General features: G+C 39.6%; 1 protein-coding gene across 1 annotated transcript in view; it reads right to left on the bottom strand.

The window, feature by feature from the left end:
- The window catches only part of LOC120525770 (MAM domain-containing glycosylphosphatidylinositol anchor protein 1), a 1,080,913-nt gene that overhangs the window by 532,857 nt on the left and 521,865 nt on the right, over positions 1-26,191 (bottom strand). Inside the window, exon 7 of the mRNA XM_039748356.1 lies at positions 22,830-23,099. Within this exon, the coding sequence (XP_039604290.1) occupies positions 22,830-23,099 (270 nt within the window). The remainder of the gene's footprint in view (positions 1-22,829; positions 23,100-26,191) is intronic.

The raw sequence follows: 26,191 nt of genomic DNA, 5'->3' as shown, positions 1-26,191 counted from the left end.
TAAACCTGTGACCAGATGGCAACAACTGAAATTGAGAATGTACTGGGTGAGTTATGCTTTACAGTATGCACTCTGCTTTCTGTAATGCTTGCTTGTTTAACAAGTCCATGAGTGTTCTGGCCCAGCGAGCTGAATAACATGCTTAACATGTTTTTTCCTTTATGTTAAAGGATAAGTTCGGCAGCAAGTCAAAGTTATTCCTTCATAAACATGGTATATAGGAATTTGCCATATGAAACTGCATTCTAAAGTTAATCACTCTATAAATTTAAAAAAAGAAATAACTTTGTCTTGAAAAATAAACGTATTCTTGAATGTTTTGCTGAGAGCCATCTAGTGGTGTTAGTCCCTCATGTTTATATTTCGTTGTTATGATGATTGTCCTCTGACCCTTTGGTAGCCGATTTGCATACTCAATACACATTAGTTGACAGCACGTGATTAGAGCTGAACAGCTGCACATGGCCTGACAGCACATTTTCCCAGTCTTTTGCATAATCACTTTCAAAAGTACTGTCTGTAAGTAGAAATGTTAATAATATGCTTGTATTTTCTAATTGTGTCAACATTAATGTCAACATGTGAAGATTAATGATAATTTTAAAAAGCACTTTATTCTGAAACAGCTCAGTCATCATTAAAAACCATACTATATTTAATAATATTAGCTGTTACGGGGATATTCTTTTGCAACTATTGTATAATAAGACTGATGCTTGTTTTGTTAGTTATTGTAGGGGTTAATAGCACAAATAACTTAGATGTTACATCATTTCAGTTTTACTCTGTTTCAACCATATTGTATGCTGAAGAGGAGATGCAATCTCTGTCTAGTTAAAATGTCTAAAAAAAGAGACATTCTTCCGTGAGGACAATAGAGTGAAATTCGACAGTTAAGAGTTTGTTATTTTACTGCTCCATGTTATAATTTGATTTATTCTGTTTTTGTTGTGGACATTAATAAGTCCAAACCAGGCTAGCAGAACACACGTAAAGACAGACTCAATACTAGATTTACAAAAGATTGACAAATTGGTAAAAAGAAATACTCAGGATTAATTAAACAATGGAGTCACTGCTGCCCCTTTTTGCAGATGATTTCTGTATTTTCAATACTGAAATACTGAAACTCTACTGTTGATAGATCACACTGTATTATTTCATACCACTCACTGTTTTGAAACTGTTTCTCTGCTTTATTACATTATTTCCAAACCTGACTGTAATTATGTAGTGGAAAAAAAATTGTGTAATTATCAGCTTTTTAGTCATCTGTGTGGTCTTAAGACTAAGAGTTTTATGGCAAAAAACTTACTTGTGATGAAACGTGAAAAATTCTAGTTCTGCGTCTTGGACAACAAAGATGTGCATAAAGAACAGAAAGACACAGTTTGTGCTGTATAGATACCAGAGATACTTTATACTCAACGGTACACTCAACATCCTACCACTGGATCAAATTACAGTGCAAGTGCCTGTGCTGCTCAAATGAAAGCGAATACCCCAACTATTCATGAGGTCCACTGCATTAAATCCTCTAACATGAATTCTGAAAAATAATAAGGAACGATTAAAGTATATGTGTCATTCGTGTGTGCTGGGTGGTCTATTAGCCATGGAACCACTACAGATTTTGTTTTCTGTTACAGCTTAAAAAGGGATAATATATAGAGGGGCTCTATTTTTCTATTAATTTTAGATCTATATTAAGTGTGTATTGATTTATTTTTAATGTTATTTATTCATTTTTATTATTGCCTAATTTTAATTTGTTTTTCTTTTCTTTGAACTATTTCTTTGACATCTTATAAAACACTTTGAGCAACATCCTGTGTGTGAAAATGTGCCATACACTGTTATCACCATTTAATTCTGGTGTGTGTTCAGACTATAGTGTGTGTTTATACATATTTATTTATTTATCTAACTACTTATTTATTTATCTGTTTATTTAAAGAGCTTCGGTAAAAATCTAAATTTCCCCTTGGGGACACATAGAATTCAGTTTTTTTTAATCAAAATTCTTAGATATTTAACAACACAAGACAATTACAACTTTTTCTTTTGTGATCAATGCACCACATAAGTATAATTTCTTTTATTTAATATACTGTATATTTATAATTATATTTCATGTTCAATCAGTAGCAAACTGTATTTTTCAAATAACAAGTTTTATAGGTACAAGCTTGATTTTTCCCTGATGAAGCAACATATTATTAGGTGACTAAAATAACTGCTGCACTATTTATAATTTTCAGTATAAAGCATCAGTAAGATATTTTTAATTAAATGATATGAGAGTATTTCAAATTAGTTGCTTCATTATTTATATATGTTCCAAAATTCTATATAGAAAATACATAAAAAAGCAATCAAATTTTTATTATAGCATATCAAGGACACAACAGTTTCAGTTTTATTTTCAGTATGTCCCCACATATAAAAATGAGTTGGAGATAATAAAAGTCAACACAGGTACTGAATTCCATAATAAAAAGCAAAAAAAGTCAGTAATCTGTAAAGCAATTTTTTTTCCTAATATTTAGCAATATTGCACTGCATATTAATATACACTTAAAATTATGACTGATTCTGTTACAAAAAAGTCAGAAATTTTCGTGTATACTGTTATAAAAATTATAGTGTCTTTAGATAAAAAAATTACAATAATTAATTAAAAAATATTATGGGCTTATCTACAAAAACAAATGCGGACATAATTAACAAAATGAAAATGCAGAATGGCAAAACAGTTTAAATATATTGATTTAATCAGCACATATCATTAGATATGAACATATGTCCAGTCATGAAATAATCAATCATACTTTATTGTTGGAGCTGTTTCTATGAAATTACAATATTCTTATTCACGTTCAAAGTTAAACATAGCACAGTTTTACAGTCCTCTGAAAGACTGCCAGTTGCCATTCATTTATATTGTTTCATATAATTTAGAGCCAATGATTATGGCATAAAATGAAAGCTTTAGTATTCTATTCAGCACTCTAACATAGATAGACAACATTTTCTGCTTTCCAACATAGATTTCAAAGGTCTTAATTATGGTTTATAACAGACAATACACACCATTATACCGTAAAGCAATGTAGTTTCAAATAACGACTATTTCTGTTTATGTTTCCACACTTGTCCCACCTAGTTATCTATTTTGTTTTAAGATTTAATTGTAGCATGAAATAAATAGCCAAACACTTAGACATCACGTCAACACACTGTATAATGGAGATGAGAACATTTTTTTTTCCAATAAATACATACATGCATACACAAAAAGTACTGTACACCCTTATAGGTGTAGAATAGTAAGCTTCTGCAGGGTTTGACTTCTAACCTAAACATTGTCAATGTGGAATTTGTTTACATTCTTCCCTTTTCAGTATGGGTGCTCTGGTTTTGCTGCTATTCATGCAGACATGCAGGTTAGATTAACTGGAGCCCCCAAGTGGTCCCTGTGTACAATTGTCGTTCTGTGATAACATGATTGGGACCTCTGGTGGACTGGCACCCCAGGGCAGACAGACTGACAACAGAAGGGCTGTAACAACTAGAAATAACAATGTAGTGCAGCAGTCAAGGTCATTACTGCAGAAGAGAACAAGAAAAGAGGAGAATTACTATGTCCTCTCTATGGTACAAAGAAAAAAAGAACTTGCTGTTTACTTCTATTTGTTTGAGCATCCTTTTTTTTTTGCCATCATTAGCAGTTTCTTTCAATTAATTAATTCATTTGAAACATGGACAGAAAGAAGGACATCATCTTTCTATACCAACCCCCTCATTTTTTAATAGACCTGATTCTCTTGGATAGACATTTCTAATGATGGGCATACTTATGAAGCATTACTCACAATAATAAGACAACTTACTCAGAAATGCCTTATTTTCTGACTCAGTGGTGCCCAGATAATAACCCCACCTTTGATATCAACAAAACTAGGAACCTGCTCATAGACTTTAAGCAAAAGGAAGACCACATTAATACCTACTGCAGCTGGGATGCTGTTGAAAGAGTGAGCGACTTTAAATTTGTTAGAGACAGCATTACTGATAATCTAAAATGTATTGAAATCTATCGAACACTTCCCTATCAGTTTTCATTAACTTCTTCAAGCTCACAGGGGAGTCCATACATACTGGCAGCAAAACATCCTGCTAGTGAACCTGTTCTGCTCAAGAACATGAAGCACTGCAAAGGGTGGTAAAGGCAGACGCCCAATGGCCTTCTATTCAGGACATATGTAACACTCACTTAGAAGGGCAAACAGAAATATTAAAACTCTCCACCATCATGTACAGCAGCTTTCCTTATTCCTCTCTTCTAACAAAAGGTACAAGGACATTGGCACTAGCATCAGTAGATACAGGGACAGTTTCTACCACAAGTCTTACTGAATAGTCAAATACTGAGGGATTGCTCCTCCTCCAGACCATGTGTGGTTGACTGCCCTGATGTTTGGGGACCACGGGAACAGAGCATAGAAGCTCAACACTATAGGGGACCATGGTCACCACCAGGGGGCGCCCCAATGCCTGAGGAGCCCTGGCCCTCAGCACTTCCGTCACACCCATATGTATGTATGTATGTATGTATGTGTTGCGTGTGCATGCGTGTGTGTATATATATATATATATATACAGTACATATATATATATATATACACATATATATATATATACACACACACACACATATCGACACACACACATACATACATATATATATATATATATATATATATATATATATATATATATATATATATATATATATACATACATACATATACAGTAATCCCTCCTCGAAAAAGGTGAAAATCCGCGAAGTAGAATCCATATGTTTGTATGGTTATTTTTATATATTTTAAGCCCTTATAAACTCTCCCACATTGTTAGCATTATTAGAGCCCTCTAGACATGAAATAACACCCTTTAGTCAAAAGTTTAAACTGTGCCCCATGACAAGACAGAGATGACAGTTCTTTCTCACAATTAAAAGAATGCAAACATATCTTCTCTTCAAAGGAGCACCGTCAGGAGCAGAGAATGTCAGAGAGAGAGAGAGAGCGTGACTGAAAAACATCAAAAAATCAATACGTGCTGTTGGGCTTTTAAGTATGAGCACCGCGATAAAGCAGCCGCAAAAAAGGGAGCAATGTGAAGGTAGTCTTTCAGCATTTTTTAGAGTAGCCTCCGTATCTTCTAAACAAACAGCCTCTGTGCAAACAGCCCCACGGCTCACACACCCTCTGTCAGGAGCAAAGAACGTCAGAGAGAGAGAGCACGCAAGATTAAAGCAAACAATCAAAAAATCAGTACGTGCTTTTGGGCCACCGCGATAAAGCGGCATTTCTTAGAGGAGCGTCCATATCATCTAGGCAAACAACCTATGTGCAAACAGCCCCTCTGCGAACACCCCCTCCGTCAGGCGCAGAGAATGTCAGAGAAAGACAGAGAAAAGCAAACAATCCGCTCGGGAAGCACATCGTATATCATTGAGGAATTTTAGTTAATATGTAATACATGCTCTGATTGGGTAGCTTCTAAGCCATCCGCCTATAGCGTCTCTTGTATGAAATCAACTGGGCAAACAAACTGAGGAAGCATGTACTTTAAATTAAAAGACCCATTGTCCCAGAAATCCATGAACCAGCGAAAAATCCGTGATATATATTTAGATATGCTTACATTTAAAATCCGCGATGGAGTGAAGGCGCAAAAGTCGAAGCTCGATATAGCGAGGGATCACTGTATATATATATATATATATATATATATATATATATATATATACATACATACATACATACATATATATATATTACATACATACATATACATATATATACATATACATACATACATACATATATATACATACATATTATACTGTATATATACACATACAAACATACATATATATATACATACATACATACATACACTAGCAAAATACCAGGCTTAGCTGAAATACTACCTTAAAATTTTTATTAAGAAGAAAATTAAACCTTTTTAAACTGAGGGAAAATATACCAATAATTATTTGTTAAGGATCTCTTTGTATACCACATTGTGAGTTCGGCCCTCCGGTTGTAATATGACCAAGCTGTGCGCTGAGCTTACTCTTGAGCATGCAACGTACAGTTGGCCATGTGAACAGTAATCTTGTTTCAAATCTCGGTTGGATTGCTGCTGTCATAATCGGTTTGAGTTTCATGGTTTGTTTCAATTACGACAGTATTTGTAGGACTTGTGTTGAAGAGACATTCGGCATCTGTCCATCGTTGTAAGTATACAACCGGTGTCATTGATAACTTCACATCCAGCTTTTGAGAGTTTAAACATTCATAAACATGAAAGTGTCCACTACTGAAATCGTCACCTGTCAATGTAAGATGTTTAAGAGGGATTGGTGGTTGTCGAAAGGTGAAAGCGACAACCGAACAATTCAGCGGCAGCCATCAACTCACATGCAGATGCATAGGTGAAGGGCTTAAGCATTTCACTCTTATAGTGCTCCTGTGTAGTAAAATTATTTCCTGTACCGTCATCATTCCACACCTTGAACCTGTCCCAGTCATTCAATACATAAGACACAATGTTCCTCCGGATATCAAGAGTGAGCCTGATATGGCCGTGCAATATGTAACAAAGAGAATGGAAAAGGTAGGTGCCATCTCCGAGCATGGAAACCACTCGGTAAGTGACAGTTCTTTGATCGATGGTGATCACCTCGATAGACATGTTAATGGGGGTACGGTTGGAATGATAAAGGAAATGGGTACCTGAAAAATGTAAAGTAAGTCTAAAATACCTACACAGTAACTATAATCATAGTAAACGAACAATAAAACAGCGGAGAAGCCGTGGATTAAATAAAAAGGCTGTAGTTATCAGCAGGGAGACGTGAATCCCGTGGCCAAGCAAGGAAGGGAATGTAGAGACCAGAGCGACGGACGGCCTTATATAGGCAGGCAGCCAACAACGTGGGAGGCGTTGGGATGGGGGACCCAACGCCGCCTCATACGGTGACCGAGCTGCAGGCTATGGACGTATATATGTAAGTAAGTAGGATTCAGTTAGCGTTGGGAACCCGCATCCCAAATATCTTGAAGATGGGCCCATATGTAACAAAGACCATTGAAAAGTTCAATATGGTGGCCGACAGTGGCATCATCCCACTGAAATAAGTACTTACATCGGGTTTGGTTAGCGCAGGGAAGCCACCTAACAAATTTCGTGAAGATGGGGCCATAAACAAGAAAGTTTAACATGGCGAACGTTGTCAACCGTTATGACCGTTATGCATAGAATTTCGAAATGAAACCTGCTTAACTTTTGTAAGTAAGCTGTAAGGAATGAGCCTGCCAAATTTCAGCCTTCTACCTACCTACACAGGAAGTTGGAGAATTAGTGATGTTGGAAAGTTCAATATGGCGGCTGACAGTGGCATCATACCACCGAAATATGTATGTACATTGGTTTCGGTTAGCGCAGGGAAGCCGCCTACCAAATTTCGTGAAGATAGGGTCAGCCTTCTACCTACACGGGAAGTTGGAAAATTAGTGATGTTGGAAAGTTCAATATGGCGGCCGACAGTGGCGTCATACCATCGAAATAAGTACGTACATCAATTTCGGTTAGCGCAGGGAAGCCGCCTACCAAATTTCGTGAAGATGGGGCCATAAATAAGAAAGTTCAACATGGCGGATTTTGTCGACCGTTATCGACCGTTATGACCGTTACGTGTAAAATTTCGAAATGAAATCTGCTTAACCTTTGTAACGGGAAGTTGGAGAATTAGTGATGAGTGAGTGAGTGCTTTGCCTTTTATTAGTATAGATACATATATATATATATATAGGGCGGCACGGTGGCGCAGTGGTAGCGCTGCTGCCTCGCAGTTAGGAGACCCGGGTTCGCTTCCCGGGTCCTCCCTGCATGGAGTTTGCATGTTTTCCCCGTGTCTGCGTGGGTTTCCTCCGGGCGCTCCGGTTTCCTCCCACAGTCCGAAGACATGCCGGTTAGGTGGATTGGCGGTTCTAAATTGGCCCTAGTGTGTGCTTGGTGTGTGGGTGTGTTTGTGTGTGTCCTGCGGTGGGTTGGCACCCTGCCCAGGATTGGTTCCTGCCTTGTGCCCTGTGTTGGCTGGGATTGGCTCCAGCAGACCCCCATGACCCTGTGTTCGGATTCAGCGGGTTAGAAAATGGATGGATGGACATATATATATATATATATATATATATACAGACATATATATATACAGTATACATATACATACATACATATGTATATATATATATATATACACATACATACACATATGTATATAATGTAATGTATGTGTATATACATACATATATATATACATACATATATATATACATACTGTATATACATATATATGCATTGCATGCTGTCTATACTTTTATTTGTAATTGTTGTGTTTTTGTCAGCTATTCGAAGGAGACATGAAAACAAGAATTTCATTATACTACGTATATACTGTATGATATTAAACTTGACTTGCTATTGTTTTTCGGATTTTCATTTCTTTGGCAACCTTTACCTCGATGGATTCTTTCCCTTTTGTTGTCTTTTGGTTGAGGACATTTTTATTTCTGTATTGTTATATACAATAAAAGCACATTTCAGTTTCACCTTTACTAACTCCTGACTGTGTTTTGTTGACCCAGTTACATTTGTGCTTTTAACACTTGTTTGACCTTGATTTCAAGTTTTGTGTGTGAACATACAGTATTTTCTTAGTCTCTGCCAGTTTAAACCTTGTTTACAATAATAGATAATAAAAAATATTTTTGTAATTGGTATTTTATCTAGTTTAGTTATAACAATAGTGGCAGCTTTGGTGACAGCTGAAAAAGTGTAATGGCAAGTAATTAAGGTAGTTTATCTGCAGTAAGGGTTAGGTATGATAAACTGAAGAATTTGTTTCTGAAAGCTTATTTCATCCTGGACTCCTGATATGTTTTTTTGAGAAAGGCCTCAACTTTTGGTCTTTTGGTTGTACTGCTTGTTGAAAGTTAGGTAAGTATTTTGTTTAATGCTTCATTACTGAAGATCCCTTAACTGTTGTGTCTACTCTAAAGCTTTTCTCAATGAGATCAATACTTCCTCAAAATGTAACCTCCTTTGTCTCAGAGCAACCTGGTATTCTGAACCAGAATGTTGATGTTGTTGTTGTTGTTGTCTAACCAGGTTGTCACTTTCTTCTCTTCCCTGCCTTGATGGGTACAGCTGTTGACTCTACCTGAAGTGTGGGAAATGACAGTCTTCGTTAACTGTTCTGTTAAAACTATAGTTTTTAATAACCCTTCATTCAAGACCTTTAAGCATGCTGCTAACAACTTTACAGCTTTTGTTTCTTTCTTCTTTATAGTAATATCACTTAAACTCTTATTTATTCTTAGACCTAACCAAATTTCCTTCTTTAGCAACCTTCTCACTTCAGTTCTTATTTATTCTTAAACCTCACCACATTTCCTTCTTTACAGTACATCATCATAGATAATCTTCTCATGCCTAGTGGGTTTAACATGCATATCAATCACACTTCCACTTGACTTACTGGTAAGTTGTACTTTGCTAATCTTTCTGTGGGCCTTTTTATTTTGCTGACTATGCTTTTGATCTCAGGTGTATACCTAGGTAAATTGCATTTACAAAGTTTCTCTGTCTCTGATGTAATACTTATCTGTTAATTTCTGAATTAATGCAGATTCCTCTATGCCATCATCTACCTCCATTTCTGTAACATTAGTATTGTTGGTTTATCACTTTTCCAACTTTACTTCCCCTCCATTCCTGATCTCTCTCCTATTAACATTTGTTGATGCTGTCCATCTGTGTAACTCCAGTCTAAACTATCTCTGCAAGTACTGAAGCATTTAGTATGTAACATCAGGAAGAAGCATTGAATTGCCTGGTAGAAGCAGAAAAAAAGACCACTAGAAGCAGTTCTTAACACACCATGGATGAATGAGCCTATGGCTAAAGGTGATCCAAGAGCAGGGCATCCAATTTTCCCGTCACAATCTTTTCCACAACAGCTTCTTATGTGTCCAGGGTTTACCCTGTGAAGGACCAGGCTTTCAGAATAAGTTTGTTCAGGCACTGTACATCTTTTGAGCTTGTGGAAAAATACAAAACAGCTTGATCAATCTGGTGTAGGTGACAAGAGCCATGCAGACCCTGCTTGCCCATGGTGTACGTGACAAGGGTCGTGAAGACCCTGCGTGCCCAAAGTATGCATGCTAAGTGCTACTTCTTGATTTAAGGTTACTACACAAAAAACCACAAGTGTGGACTCATCGAGCCCCAAACTAAGGAAACTAACAGATGTATTCCACCTTTAGATTTCTGGTAGTGCTGATTCAGGCTAATATTTTGAAATACTTGTGTAACTAAAGTCATAAGACAAAAGCCCTATAAAAATTTGGGACACCGACCCCTCGGGGAAGGCGTCCTAGGACTGTGCTTCTCTGTCATTTTACCTTTGCCTGGTGTGTATCAATAAAAGATTTTTACTAACTTTAATTATATCTCTCTGTCTTCAGTCACAAGAAACCACACTATAGAAAAAGTATCCACAGTTTTCTGACGCCCAACATGGGGCAAGAGATGGCCGGCTGACTCCTCGAGCGGGACCACCTCAGTGATCCATCTTTTTAGCAGACTGCTGCCAATACGGGCCCCGGCAGCAGTGCAAGCAGCTCCGGTAAAAGTTAGGACTGCCCTGTCCTGAGTCGGCTCCTGTGTGAGGAGCCCCCGGTCTCCTCTTCGGCTGATCCACGGTGACTGAAAGGATTTCCAGACAGAGCTCAAATACTCACAGGCTGGGGTAAGTACTGGGGAAATCCCCATTTTTGTACACTGCCGGCAGTGGCTTGCTGTTAGTAAACATAGGAAATTTTTATCTACATACTGGAATATACACACTTTGCTTTCGCCATGCACTGTGACAGTCGACGTAAGAAAATAGTGCGGTACGCTTCCTCTGGGAATATTAAGGGGAACATTGGGGGCGGGTGAGTGGCACATTCAGCACTGCAATAGTTCATTGGACAGGGGAAGGAATAGGATAGGTATTTAAAGGAAAATCTGACACAGGGCTCGGGGAAAGGCAAGGGGACATAATGGGAACACAAAACAAAAAGCCTGCCAACCGGCGCTCTGGGGGTTCGAAGTCTTTTATGCTGGAAGGGTTATTTTCGGAGGATCAACAGACGCCACGTAAACATGGGTCACCCAGGAAGTTAATAGAGAAAAGAAGACAGGATTAGATTTTAAGAAGGCATGCAAAAAGTGGAATAAGCAAAGTGGGGGGAGATGGCCACTGGAAGGAGCTGGAGACATGAATGAAGTACAGGAAATTAGAAAAATATTATGTAGAAATGCACAAGGATGTTGTATGTAGAAATGTACGAGGATGTTGTAACAAAGGTCTGTGTTATGTATGACAGATGGGAGTTGGTTATTAAAGATTGTAATTTAAAGGCAGTACAGAAATGAATTATTGGCTGCAGAAAGTTAAAATTAGAAGGAAAATAAAAAATAGTTATTTATAGCGTTACAGAAAGTGCAAGCAGATTCGGGACCGCAGTTGAATAAGAAGCGGAAGAAGAGAGAGAAAAAAAAAAAAAACACCTTTCTTACACCATCCATATCCACAGCCTCCACCTTCTCCTCCGCCACCTCCAGCGCCTACCGCACCAAAATTCAAAGATGATCCCTTGGGGTCTGGTTTCTTTGAAGAATATCATTATGATCCCTCATTACACACTGATCCGGGGATGACAAAAGTAACGTAATGGGTGCTGCGGGTGGGTTTCACGATCCTAGAACCTCCGTTTCACAACGCACTAGAAGTCAAACCCTATTTCATCAGCCCCCTAATCAATACACCAACTTTCAATCCCCCGTAAAGTCCCCCAAACTCCCAGGCCCCTTATTCGAATGCCCCCTGATTGAGATCCCAAAACCCCCCGACATGATTCAACGCAACCTGCAGGAGCCAATAACCTCACTACTGTAATTATACATCGTAACTGGGACATTCAAGAGCTGAAGGAAGTTGTGTCCAACTTTCCTGATCCCAAAGTCATGTGTATGTTTAAAAAATTCATAGAACAATTGCAGCAGCTGTATGATATGTATAAGCCCAATGCCGCAGAATGGACTCAGGTGCTGTGGAGAAAGCTTGGCACCACATGGGCCACTGTCAATCATGGACAGCATAACGGAAACCCGTGGCAGTGGAATGAGGCGTTGCCTCGGGGCCGGGATGAAGGTTCCTTTATTACGTAATGGGAACATGTTAAAATAATATTAAGGACAAGTATAAGAAAGGTCTCTTATCTTGGCTGCCAAACAGAAAAAAGATGAGACAGTAGATGAATGGGCACACTGAACTTAAGAGTTAATGGCAACACATTCTGGCCTTGAAAATCCAGACAACCAAACTAAAGCTGCAGTTCCTCCTTTTGTTTCCGGACTTAGAAGCGAAATTCAAAACAAGGTATCCTGTATTGGATGGGAGGTTGCCGCGTTTGAGGAAGTAAAACGTCACGCAGCGCATGCTGAACGACAGAGCAAGCAAAAAGAGTCTGACACTCAAAGTAACTTAATAGCCGCCCAGATGAACTATTACACAGGAGGGGCTTTAGCAAGAGGACGAGGAGCTGGTTTCCAGGGTCGAGGAAGAGGAAGAGGAAGAGGGCGAGGCCAAGGTTTTGAAACCCCTTTACACCCTCCTCCTTTAATGCCAATATGACTCCGTATTCCTGTTATAATTGTGGCGAACCTGGACATTTCCGTTGGGAATGTCCTCAGAAACAGCAACACTCCCCGTCACACCCTCCCCCGCCTGTTTTTTCTGACACACCAGATCAACAGCATTGGGCATAGGAACACACAGGAATCCCCAGTCACTCTCTTCAGTTGCCACTGCTCACTCATAACTCAGAGACTGATTCTTTATTGACATTGCTTGTTAATGGCACTGAGACTGCTTTTCTTGTCGACACTGGGGCCACTCGGTCCACCCTCTCGCTGGCTAAGGTCCCTGCCTTGGACAAAACTGTAACCATGCTTACTGCATCTGGACAATCACATGTTTTACTGGTCTGAAAACCCCTTCGAGTTCAGCTGCTTTCTGGTGGTTCCACTTTAACACACCGATTTCTTTTAAATCAGCTCTGCCCTGTTAATCTTCTAGGAAGGGATCTCATGACGAAGCTTTCTCTCTCTATTTCTATGACTGACCAAGGATTTTCCTGCTCATCCCCCAAGTTACTGTGCCAAATCGCCCCTCACCCCAAACCCTCTTTTGCAGCATGGACTCTAAATATTTCCCCACACACCATCCTCCTTAAAGCTCTACACTCTTTTCCCTCCTGTCTTTTTCCCCACTTACAGGTCCCTGACACTTTACACTGTACTGCTAAATATTTCCCTGTAGAAGTAGACACCTCTTGGAGGTGCAGTACCCCATGTTTCTTTAGCCAAATCAAGTACTGTCCATTGGGTGGAAATCGGACCATGGGTAGAACAATGTCTTAATAGAACAGACTGGTTACATGTTGCCCCAGGTATTTTTGATACCTCAGACCATTTGATAACTAAAGTTGTGCTTCAAACTGATTTTTTAGTACATCGTGCTTTGTGTCGTCTTTCCCTTTCTGTTTTTTCATTGCAAACCACTTCTCCTTCTTGGCTCTCTATGCTCCCTGATTCACTGTGGTCCCAGGGAAAGAATGATTATGGAAGGATAGCCAATTGCAAGCCTCTGGTGATCTACCCAAAATCTTCCTTCCGCCTGCACTGTGCCCAGTATTCTCTGTCTCCCAAAGCAGAGGCTGGCATCTCCGCCGTGCATTCCAATCTCGTGAAACGCGGAGCGATTATTCCAATTAAATATTCTCCAGTGAATTCCCCTATTTTACCTATAAAAAAGGCTGACGGTTCATGACGTTTTGTTCAAGACTTACGACAAGTAAATTCTGCAATTTTTCCTAGGGCCCCTATTGTTCCTAATCCTTCCACTATTCTTTCTACAATCCCTCCCTCTGCTCATTACTTTTCAGTGATTGATTTAGCCAATGCTTTCTTTTCCATCCCTGTACACTCTGATTCTCAATTTTGGTTTGCTTTTACTTTCCAAAGCCGCCGGACATGAACTGTCATGCCTCAGGGATATACTGAAGCCCCTTGTGTATATGGACAAGCGCTTGCTCAAAATTTAGAAGGGTTCTGGCCAGATCGAGGTAGTACATTAATACAGTATGTAGATGACATTATGTTATGTAGTGCTACGGAAGAAGATTGTGCACATGATACTCAGAAACTATTGTTGTTTCTGGGGGACAATGGCCATAAAGTCTCAAAGGCTAAACTGCAGTTAATTCAAACAACTGTAAAATATCTAGGTCATGACATCACTTGTGGAACAAGAGCTCTCTCTAGCGATCGCATTAACACCATTAAAAATCTTCTCAGACCTGTCACAAAACAACAGGTTATGTCTGTATTGGGCATTCTAGGTTACTGCTGGCAATGGATTCTAAATTTTACTGAAAGAGCACAGCCGTTGCAACAATTGGCTAATACTCCTGGCATCCCTCTCTGGCCAGGTGCAATGGAATGAACAGGCTGAGAAGGCTCTCTGTGACTTAAAAAGTGCCCTTATCTCTGCGCCTGCGCTTGGCTTTCCAGATCACACTCGTCCATTCACTCTGTTTGTGAACGAAAAGTAGGGATATATGAATGCTGTCCTAACACAAATACATGGGGACAAACAAAGGCCAATAGCTTATTTTTCGAAAAAATTGGATCCTGTGGCTGCAGCACTTCCGCCTTGCCTTAGGGCTGTGGCTGCCACAACAGAAGCTGTGCTAGCCAGTACAGATATAGTGCTCATGAGCCCCCTAACAGTAAAAGTGCCTCACGCTGTACATTCCATTTTAGTACAGGCTAAGACCTCACATCTCACTACTGCTAGGGCAATACACTATCAGAATGTACTCTGTACTTTGTCAAACGTCACAATTGAAAGATGCTCCACTTTAAATCCAGCCACTCTCCTCCCAACTTACAACGAAGGTGAACCGCATAATTGCCATGATGAAATAGCAAAGGTTGTAAAGCCTAGAGTAGATCTACAGGAAACACCTTTAGAAACTAGAGAAATGATTTTTGTGGATGGATGTTCCTTGCGATTAGAAAACAGAGCACCCTCAACTAGTTACGCAGTGGTCCAAGGGGACCGCCTGCTGGAAGCAAATCGAATTTCATCAAGTTTAAGTGCACAAGCAGCTGAATTAATAGCGCTCACTCGAGCATGCCAGCTGTCCGAAAGAAAAATCATAACAATTTATACAGATTCCAGATATGCCTTTGGAGTCTGCCATGATCATGGGCATTATGGAAATTGAGGGATTTAAGACCAGTACTGGCAAGCCCATCCAACATCAAAAGCTAATCGAATCCCTTTTAGAAGCCATAACTAAACCATCAAAGCTAGCGATCATTAAATGTCAAGCTCACACAGGAAAACAGGATCCTGTCAGCAAAGGAAATGAATTAGCTGATTACTTTGCTAAAAAGGCTGCATATAGTAACACACCAATCTCTTTATTCCAACAGAGAAATGACCAGGACCCTGATAATCAAATTATTTCTTTACAGAGTGCAGCCACGGACATCGAAAAGAAAAAGTGGTCCAAAGAAGGGTCCCTCTCTGATGGAGTCTGGACTCATAAGCAAACTAACAAACCTTTTCTCCCAAAGGCTTCCTTTCCAGGTATGGCAAAATAGCCCATGGCCTCGACCATGCTGGAAGAGACGCCATGGTTCGAGATGTTGAAAAACATTAGGAAGCTCTAGGCTTCTCTACATATGCAGAGCAGTTCTGCAGACGCTGTGCATTATGTCAAAAGTTTAATGTAGGAAAAGGCACCCAGGTAAGTCCCGTCGTTACTCCTAATCCAATGGGTCCGTTTGAACACCTCCAAATGGATTTCATTGAACTAACACCGTCTAAAGGTTACCGTTATTGTCTAGTAATTGTTGATGTGTTCTCCCGATGGGTAGAAGCTTTCCCTTCTAAACACAATGATGCTAAAACTGTAGCCAAAGCTTTAAAAAAAGAAATCATTCCTAGGTGGGGCATACCCTAGAAATTGCAAACTGATAATGGCACTCATTTTGTGAATTCTGTTATAAATGAATTGATTACTTGGCTCCAGATAAATGTAAATCATTATTGAAAATACCACCCTCAGAGTGGAGGCATTGTGGAATGGTGCAATGGCACCCTAAAATCTAAATTAGCAAAAATCTGTGAATAGACAAATTTGCCCTGGCCAGACGTTTTGCCTCTGGCCCTAATGGGATTAAGGGGAAGAACACACCGGCAATTAGGACTGTCGCCGTTTGAAATTCTGACCAGACGACCCATGCCTGTTGGCATGGTTATAGGAAATGTGAACCTGCATACCGTGGACAATGATCTCTTCTCTAGTCTTACAGGTCTCCGAGCTTCTCTGAAGGAAGTCCACGAGCAGGTTAATCAGGCCTGGAGGTCTAGGCTCCGTCGACTAACTCGCCGATTCCCTTAGGCACTTGGATCCTGGTTCGAGACACCCGAAGGAAACACTGGCATCAGCCTAGGTGGAGAGGACCATTCCACGTTCTTCTGTCCACACCGCACGCAGTGAAAGTTGAAGGATTGCCCGCCTGGATTTACGCTTCACACTGCAAAAGATGGCATCCATAACATTCATACTCATTCTGATTACACTTTTACTGTTTTTTCCTTCCATTATCCATTTCACGAGTGACATTGAGTTTCCAGGTGGGGAAGACTGCTTCATTCCAGGTTGACTTCTGTGAAATCGCCCCCTGTAGGGGCAAACAGGAACAATGGGAAGAGTTTGACAAATATGTCTGTGTGAGCTACCCTTATTATGACTCTGACTCAAGTTTTGCTTCATCTGACTCTGAATGTGGCTTCTGGAGTGATGTGTTTTGTAAATACAGGACCAAATGACTGGGGTTATGAACCCTGGCAGGCTACTCAGTATGGCCTAAAAACTCGATTCTCTATTTTAAAAGGAAATGCCCCTCATGAGTGTACCGAGAATCATTGTAACCCATTAATCATTACTCTGAAGAATCCTTCTTTGCATGATTCAGGAACTTATGTCTTAGCTGCATATGCAAGTGGTTGTGATCCCCGAGGATTTTTTCAAATTAAGGTTAGGACACCCGCTCTCTCTCCCCCGTCCCCCTCTCCTACTCAGTTTCTCACCACTGTGTCCGCGAGCGACGAAAAACCTCTGGTTCAGATTTTGAATCTAACTACCTTAACCAGTACTTTCTCTGTGGAGACAGGCTATGGGGATCAGAATAGATGGTTGCAGTGGGTAATCTATTCAGCAAAACAGGTTAACCGTTCACATTGCTACGCTTGTGCAGCCGCACACTCTCATTTAGCTACAGTCCCTTTCCCACTATCCAACATTTCTGTCCCCACTGGGTTACCTTGCCTTCTCTACTTATTTACTATATTGTATCTAAGTACTTCACTGCTTCCATGGCCAAGGCTTATATGCTACACGAGGAACGTATACTCCAAATTGCTTCTTCAGTTTCCTCATCCCCTTCCCCCTCTCCTCCTCCTTCCCCACTTCTTACCTCCCTGCCTAACTTTCCCTTATCCCTTGTCACGCCCAGATTGTTCAAAAGGGGGGAATGTGGAAAAATACAAAACAGCTTGATCAATCTGGTGTAGGTGACAAGAGCCATGCAGACCCTGCTTGCCCATGGTGTACATGACAAGGGTCATGAAGACCCTGCGTGCCCAAAGTATGCATAAGGTTACTACACAAAAAAACCACAAGTGTGGACTCATCGAGCCCCAAATTAAGGAAACTAACAGATGTATTCCACCTTTAGATTTCTGGTAGTGCTGATTCAGGCTAATATTTTGAAATACTTGTGTAACTAAAGTCATAAGACAAAAGCCCTATAAACATTTGGGACACCGACCCCTCGGGGCAGACGAAGGGCAGGTGTCCTAGGACTGTGCTTCTCTGTCATTTTACCTTTGGCTAGTGTGTATCAATAAAAGATTTTTACTAACTCTAATTATATCTCTCTGTCTTCAGTCACAAGAAATGACACTATAGAAAAAGTGTCCACAAGCTTAAGTTGCTTCCTTTGGAGACCACAGTGTACAACAACACTATGGCTACTACAGACTGGTAAAACACCTCCAGCAGTTTGTTGCATACATCAAAAGATCTTAGTCTAATTTGAAAGTACATTCTGCTCTAGCTCTTCTTGTACAGTGCACCACTGTGTTGTTAGTCCAGTTTACTATACTGTTTATGTGAACCCCTAGGTACTTGTAGCTCTGCCCCACTTCCCCATCCTCACCCTGAATAGTGAGTCATTTCAGAAGCTCTTTGGTATGCCAGACTACTCTTGCTGATGTTGAATTATAGGCAGTTCTCCCTTCACAATAAGACAAGTCCTCCACAAGCCTCCTGTACTCTGATCCTCTTCATTATAAATGCAGCCCATGATGGAGAAGTCATCTGGAAATTTTTGAAGGTGTCAAGCATTGGCATTGCACTGGAAATCTGTTGTGTAGTGGGTAAAAAGGAACAGAGATAGCGCAGTTCCCTGTGGTGCTCCTGTATTATGCACCACCTTTTCTGATACATAGTCCCAGAGCCTCACAAACTGCTGTCTGCTGGACAGGTAAACTATGATCCAAGAGGATGTGGGGGTATCAAGATGCAAACCCATGATATTATTCCCACAGTCAGTGAGGCAGAATGCTGTCAAAGGCACAGGAAAAAATCAAAGAACATCATCCTGACTGTGATGCCAGCTTTGTCCAAGTAGGATATAGATCAGAGCATCATCCACACCTATATATGTTTGATAGGCAAACTGCTCAGGATCAAGATGTTCCAAAACCAGTTTAAGGGGAGAGCCCTTTTAGGACCAGCCTCTCAAAGGTCTTTATGATATATAAAGTAAGTAAGAGCAACTGGTCTGAAGTCCTTGGGATAACTGGAACACCTTTTCCTTATCGGTGGGAACACATAGGATGTTTTCCACTACAGGGGAACCTTCTGCAAACTCAAGGAAAGGCAGAATAGGTGCTGAAAGGCTACATAGTGCTTGCTGACACATGTTTTTAGCAGGTATCATAATATTCCACTGACATATGTCACCAGGATTATTACGATCCTCTTCGTCAAGGCTGTTCTCTTTGCTAGTAGTACTTGACCTCATTGCTGTCACAATACAGCTGGAACAAAGTAAAGGAAACACTGTGCTGCTCAACCATTATTGTTTATCATGCTGAGAAGAAGCAAAATGATGTGGCTAACCTCTAAAAGTGCTAACAGTAAGCGGAACTTAAAGGAAACTGTCATTAGACAGCAAGGACTTTTTTCACCTATAAAATAAATAAATAAACAAATATTATGGGGCATAACAACAAAGCAAAACATTACGCACTTTTGGCACCAAAAATAGAAAAGATCTATAAATAACTGTAAACGTGATATTTTACAATGCTCAGAGGCAAAAAAGTAGACGTAACCCTTTTGAAGAATTAGATAAGACTAACTAGAACTTACATCTCATCATTTCTCTCTGGCCATATGCAGTAAGTCATTATCAATGATACATTCACCTCACTGTAGTCTCTCTCTCTCCTATTGTATCCTTCAAGACTTTGTACTTAGTCGGCTTCTTAATAATCTCTGCTCTATATGCTGCTACTGGGTGAGTGACCTGAATCACCAACATGGACTCATGTTCCAATCTTATGTTGTTGAGAATGAGATCTTTGTTAAATATTATTCCAGGATATACTGTACATGTGGCAAGAAAAAGTAGGCTATTTGCCAGAATAATTATAGATCACAGATGCCTGCAGACATTTAGCAATTAGTAGCCAATAAAAGAAAATTAATTCTTAAGGGATAACGTGCGCAAGTCAAGAAGTGTGAAGTCTCCTTGCAGAACCTCTGTTCTTGCAAAATCATACCATTATCCTTAGTCAACCTTGGAACTGTACATTTTTTTTTTTACTGTGAACCCCATATGTCTGCTACAGTCAAAGTTTTCCTTTCTTCCCAATGAAGTCCAACCTTTCCTCTTTAAACTGTTGAAGTACTTTGTCAAGCTTTTATAACTTCACAGCTGAACAACTGGACTTATCTTTAGGTTATAAGGTGTCTTCACCTGAACAAAATGTGGTGTGCTGCATTACCACTCAGTTGACCACTCTGGGCATTGTCAGATGCTGAAAAGTCTTTAAAACTCTAATATTTTATAAATTTGTTTGTACCTTGTGACCATAAAGAAGCATCTCAGACCCACAAACCCTAGACACAGATTACAGTGCCTGGTTCAAATACATTCTATCCATCCATCCATCCATTATCCAACCCGCTATATCCTAACTACAGGGTCACAGGGGTCTGCTGGAGTCAATCCCAGCCAACACAGGGTGCAAGGCAGGAATAAACCCCAGGCAGGACGCCAGCCTATCGCAGTTCTTTTTTCTTATTCAGCAAATCACCTTCAAGACAGGGTCCTCCATGCAGAACAATATGAATTTTCTTTTCCTTTCTCTCTCTCTTCTGCTGTGTCTTCACTCTTGATGAGCTTAATCTTCCCCCACTCTCCACTCTGTCCCTCCTGGGTGAGAAAGAAAGCTCCTTTTTTAACCCATACCCAGGAGCACTTTCAGTGCCATGATATTCCCTTAGTAAAACACTTCCTGGGCAGGTGGAATCTCTTCAGAAAAGGGAAGTCTGCTATCAGCAGCCCCCAAGGATCCCATCAAGGCTGCCCACCAGAACTGCAACTCTGATGCAGCACTTTGTCTATCCAATCAGAAGTTATGCCTAAAGGGATGCTGCTACCACAGTGTACTTGAGAAACACATGGCCAAGAGAGGCAGTGTCCATTTGTCCTTCCACAATACTGGCTTTCCAATCAGGAAAGAGACTAACAACCACCCCAGCTGGGATGAGCATCCATCTATACTGTTCAACCCTTATGATGGGCTCCCAGCTGGACAAAGGGACCCCATATCTATCCCAAGTAGGATGTCAATCCATCCCAGACTTCCATTGCAACCTACATTTCACAATAGTTGTGTGTTTTCAAGCTTTCCTTTGTCTCTTGCCACTTACATTTTTTTTACTAAGCACTGGATTTAAGGATGGCTCCTACACCTTAACCCCATTATAATAGTTATTAGCCTGATCTGCCAACATCATGACTGCTACAAAACCTGCCATACTAAAGGTTAGCAGTATAAACTATAAACCAAGTGGATTTTGTAGCCAAAAAGGGTATCTCAAGATCCTTCCTTCTTCTGTTTCATTCAGGTAACTAGTATGGATAGACATCAGATTAGACTTTCAGTCAAGCAAGGCAGTAGGAGTAGGACACAGCAACAATCCTGATTAAACATCTTGCAACTATAAGCAATCAAATGTCTAGGCAGGATACACATACACTGATGATGAACTTTTGAATGTGTTTAGATTTACTTTTATATGCCTGTCTGTAAGTGATCGGGTTAATAAGGCTGTGCAGTTATTGTGGACTACATAGGGCAATAAAAACCATCCTGTTTGATTCACAAGTCTTGTCACTGAGCTAGGAGTAGTGTAGCAAGGCCTGTGCAAAATCAGATTATTAATTTGTCACATTTAGGCTGCTTTGTTTTATTTGATGAAACCCATTCTGCTTGCACTAATCATGATATTTAAAACAGCAATTAAATGAAGTGGTAAATATCCTATAGGGCCACTGTGGTGCACATTAGAGTGAGTATACAAAAAAACAAAACAAAGAGAAACAAAAGAGCAAAAAACATGCAAATTAACCAAAAAAAAAATTTCAATTACACATTTTAGAATAGGAGACTAGAAGAAAAAGAAATTGCAATGGTCCAAGGTAGCATTGATTAAAACTCACAGGGGTCATTTGGACTATCCAATAAGAACATCCTCAAATGCAAGGCAGAACCATCGCTGCCTCCAGTTCACCTGCTGGTATTCTTTTTCTTCCAATTATGCACCCTGCCAACAACCAGAGCTTACAGAATTCAAAGCCGATTAAACACAGACACCAGATTATATTAAGTGCAGTGGTTTGCGTTAAAACCTTAATAAAGACACAGAGCAAAGATCACGAATCAAAGACTGAAACAGTTTGTCATTATCACTAGCCACATGTGTTTCTTTAGTACATCTACAAAAGTAGCAGATAACAGGACTCTGGAAGCTCAAGGCCACAGGAAAACAAGCCAGACAGCCTTGTGACCTGTGTTATTCAATGAAAACAAATAAGCAAATATCAAAACAGTTTTCTGGCTTACTCTTTAAAGTGGAAGGTTAAAAAAAGTCTTGCTTTTGTTTAACTGGTACATTTCCAAAGTACCACTTTAAAATAAGCAGTCAAAGTTAATTATATTCAGGCTGAGAGTCCATTGCTTTGACGTATTTACTGTACGTGGGTGGAACTTCTTTACAAAAATTAGTGCAAATGCATGAAGCTAGCAGAGAAAAAAAATCTTGACAGAAACAGCATTTATGTAAGAATAAGTTATGCAATGACATTCGGGGAGTGAATGATAGATTATCTGGCTTGAGTTTAATAAAACTATCATTAATTAGAATAAAAAAAGCAAAACATACAACTTTAACAATTTGCTATGTTCACATTCTACTGGTGCTCACCTCTCACAATCAGGTTCACTGTCTTCTTGGCAGGGTTGCCCACATTGTTGACTGCGGTACAGTTGTAATATCCAGAGTCCTGCACTTGAACATTCCACAGTGTGGTTGTTCCACCTTGAATACGTGCCAGGGGAGGCATAGGACCAGGATAGTGAGTCCAGGAGATGGTTGGCGTTGGCTCGCCGGTGATCACTAGACATGAAATAGTTACATTTTCACCTGGATTTACCACCAAGGTCTCATTTACTGACAGCTTTAATGAAGGTGGTGCTGCAAAACAAAAAGGAAAAGGGGCAGAAGAAGGAACAATATTAATATTTCCAAAACGATTTTGAAATAGTATTAGTAATAGTTTCTCTATAACAGTAATTCAACCTCATACCACAAATTTGTCATTTTGTCAGATTTTCACTCACATGATGACTCTTTTTTAGACTCCTTTGTTTTCCACTTTGAAGGTTAAATGAATTGAGGACACTAAATAAGTTGGGTCAGAATGTGATGTGAAAAGTGTGGCCTTGAGTGATAAAAAAAAAAAAAGGATCAGGGTTGTTTCCTGCTTTATGCTTGATACTGCCAAGACAAGCCTCAGCTCTGTGATACCGGTAACAGCATGAGTAGGGTTAAGAAAATAAACATATGTTTCAAGATGGGAGTTGGGGTATGAAAGGCCTTACAAAAGTGCTACACTGATAACTGCTACTTGATTGGATGTATTAAAGTAGTCAGACCATAACCATGCAGGAACATTAAAATAATGGAAGGATAGTGGTAATAATAAGTTTTTCCAACGCCCTCAGTAGTAGCTGATGGGTCCAGTATATTATAAACAGCACCCTTCTACCTATTATAATATGGCTTAACTCTTTAAGTAACAGCTGGTGTCTGTCAGTGCAGAGCACACAGGTGTCACCTGAGGGAGCTCAAGAGGGACTTTAGAAGTAGTTCCAAGTGTTAACCTGGAAGTGGTCCTGGAGTGGGAATATAAAGCTGCCCTTTGATACTAGCCAGTAGAACATAGAGTCTGCAAAGAAGCTGGGCAACAGTTAAACTGGAAGGAAAAGGTGATGTCAGAGTAAGAGGGGGAGGAATGTCAAAGGGAGCAGAATTCTGAAGTACGCTTGGTGTATAAATTTGGCACCTTGCTTGACAGATAGCAGGACTAATTATTATTGTGTTGGGCTTATTAAGGCAGTGAGGTCTTTACTTTTGTGTATTGCTTTGCTTCTTTATATTCCTCCACTGCGTACTCTTTTTTTGTCTTATTAATTATTTCTTTAATCATCACCCTTTTCTAATAGTTTTGATTTAACTGAAGGTTTATTCATGCTTTTTGGCTAATCCACGTGAAATTAACAAAAGCATCCTGATTAACTATCTCAGTTTTGCTAAATACTGAATGAAAATAATGTTGTTACATCCAAAAACTAGCATGTCATACTTGTATACTTGTACTAGGCTTGTATCTTAGTTAATTTCTGAGATATGGAGGCTTTAAAAAATTGTTATTGAAAAATTAGTACTGCTAAAAAAGATGATGGTGTTCCATAAGTCATATCTTTTAAACTGTTACTGCTAGATGCATACAACTTTCAGAGACTATTCTTTAGTATTCGATGCCTTTAACTTCTAAAGTAGTTGGTCTATAGTTGCAGGTTTGCAAGATTTATTGCTTGTTGAAAATTGAATAAAATGAATTCCTTTCGTGCTGTAAAGCAAGTTTGGCTGTCTATATCTCTATACTAAACCACATCAGAACCTTCAAATTTTTTATAGGTATTACTGTTGTTATAGTTTTTCTTAAGCAACTAGGTGTCTATAATAAATCAAACTTGGAAAAAATCATTTCATGTCTGTAATACAAATGCATACTGTCCATGTATGGCAAAGTCTGCCAAAAAAAGAATTATGGAAAGAGCTTGTTTTAATTAGTAAATGCACAAAATGGTACATTGAACCAAACTATATTTACTGAAGTATCAAACATGCCATGGTTTACTGCAAAGAAAAAAAACAAAGCATAGAGGGATACTACTTATTATAGACCTGTACAATACAACTACAAAAATGTATAAGCGAACTCATATGAATTTTATGTGTAGTCAAATGTTTTATTGAATCATATTCTGGTAAATCCAGTTCTACAATTGAAGCAAACTGCAAAGAAATAAAGTTTACTTTAAGAGGTTGAACAATGCACAGATTTCCTTTTCCACATCACTTGTAAATTTATACTGCCTGCCCATTGATGTACAGTAAGTGTCCCATCAATGATCTTCATAATATGCACATGAGGGACACAGCAGATAGCCTCTCTCTTGGGCCAACTGTAACCCTTAGAGGGGCCGTGAAGATGCATATCCTGTATATTACTTGTATATCTTGTTCTTCTTCTACTGAAGAGTATAAGAGGTACAAAGCAAACAAGATGAATAGTAACAAATGTTGCCTAACCACCACTGTTGGACACAGACACACACAGCATATATCTGGGAAAGAGACACCTGATTTCATAGCAATTTGATCCATTGCTTTTGGATGATTCACAATCATATTCACAATGAAACTAGGACCACCTGGCATGCTGCTGACCTTTTCACATGAGTGGAACAAATGACTGGTGGTCTTCTTCCAGGAATGGTGGCTCAGTTTTGTCTGCAGTTTTTCCACTCTGTGACACTTCCTCTATACCAACCCAGATACAATAGAGGTTCTTAAAAGATGGTTTTAATGTACCAACCTCATATTTTGCGCATGTACTAATTAAACCATGCTCTTTCCAGTGTCACAATTATTTTTATGGCAGACTTTATCATACAAGGGCAAAATGCATTTGAATCAGAACGTTTGATTTCTTTCAGACAGACTGTTGTGAGACAAAGTCTGGGGTGTTTTAATTAAGTGATTTATTTAAGGATTTTAGTGCAATCCATTTTTAGCCTCTGCCAGGGCACAGCACACACATGAAAGTATGCACTGGTGCATGATTTCCTAATCAGTAGCCTTGGGTTAAAGAAAACGGGTGAATGCAAGAAAGGTAGGAAGGAACATTTTTGTTGAAAGGTTTTTGTTAGAGAGAATGGGTTTTGAAAGAAGTGATCGCCTGATGGAGAAGTAGCAGTGCATGGAAGGATGGGAAGAGCATTGTTGGCAGTGCTGATGTACTAAGGAGAGAACAAGACTGAGCACTGTGTGGAGCTTATGAGCTGTAGTTGTGATTCTGTCTGCTGAGGAGTGGACCATACATGATAGAGAGAGAGAGAGAGAGAGAGAGAGAGAGAGAGAGAGCACAGGAACAAGGGAGAAGGAGGAAGGTGAGACACAGCAGCATCTGGGGAAGGGTGCAGCAATCTGGGAGCTGA

Source organism: Polypterus senegalus, chromosome 3 (genome assembly GCF_016835505.1).
Source record: "Polypterus senegalus isolate Bchr_013 chromosome 3, ASM1683550v1, whole genome shotgun sequence".
In the NCBI taxonomy this organism is placed as follows: Eukaryota; Metazoa; Chordata; class Cladistia; order Polypteriformes; family Polypteridae; genus Polypterus; species Polypterus senegalus.
This window is presented reverse-complemented; position numbering and strand designations above follow the sequence as displayed.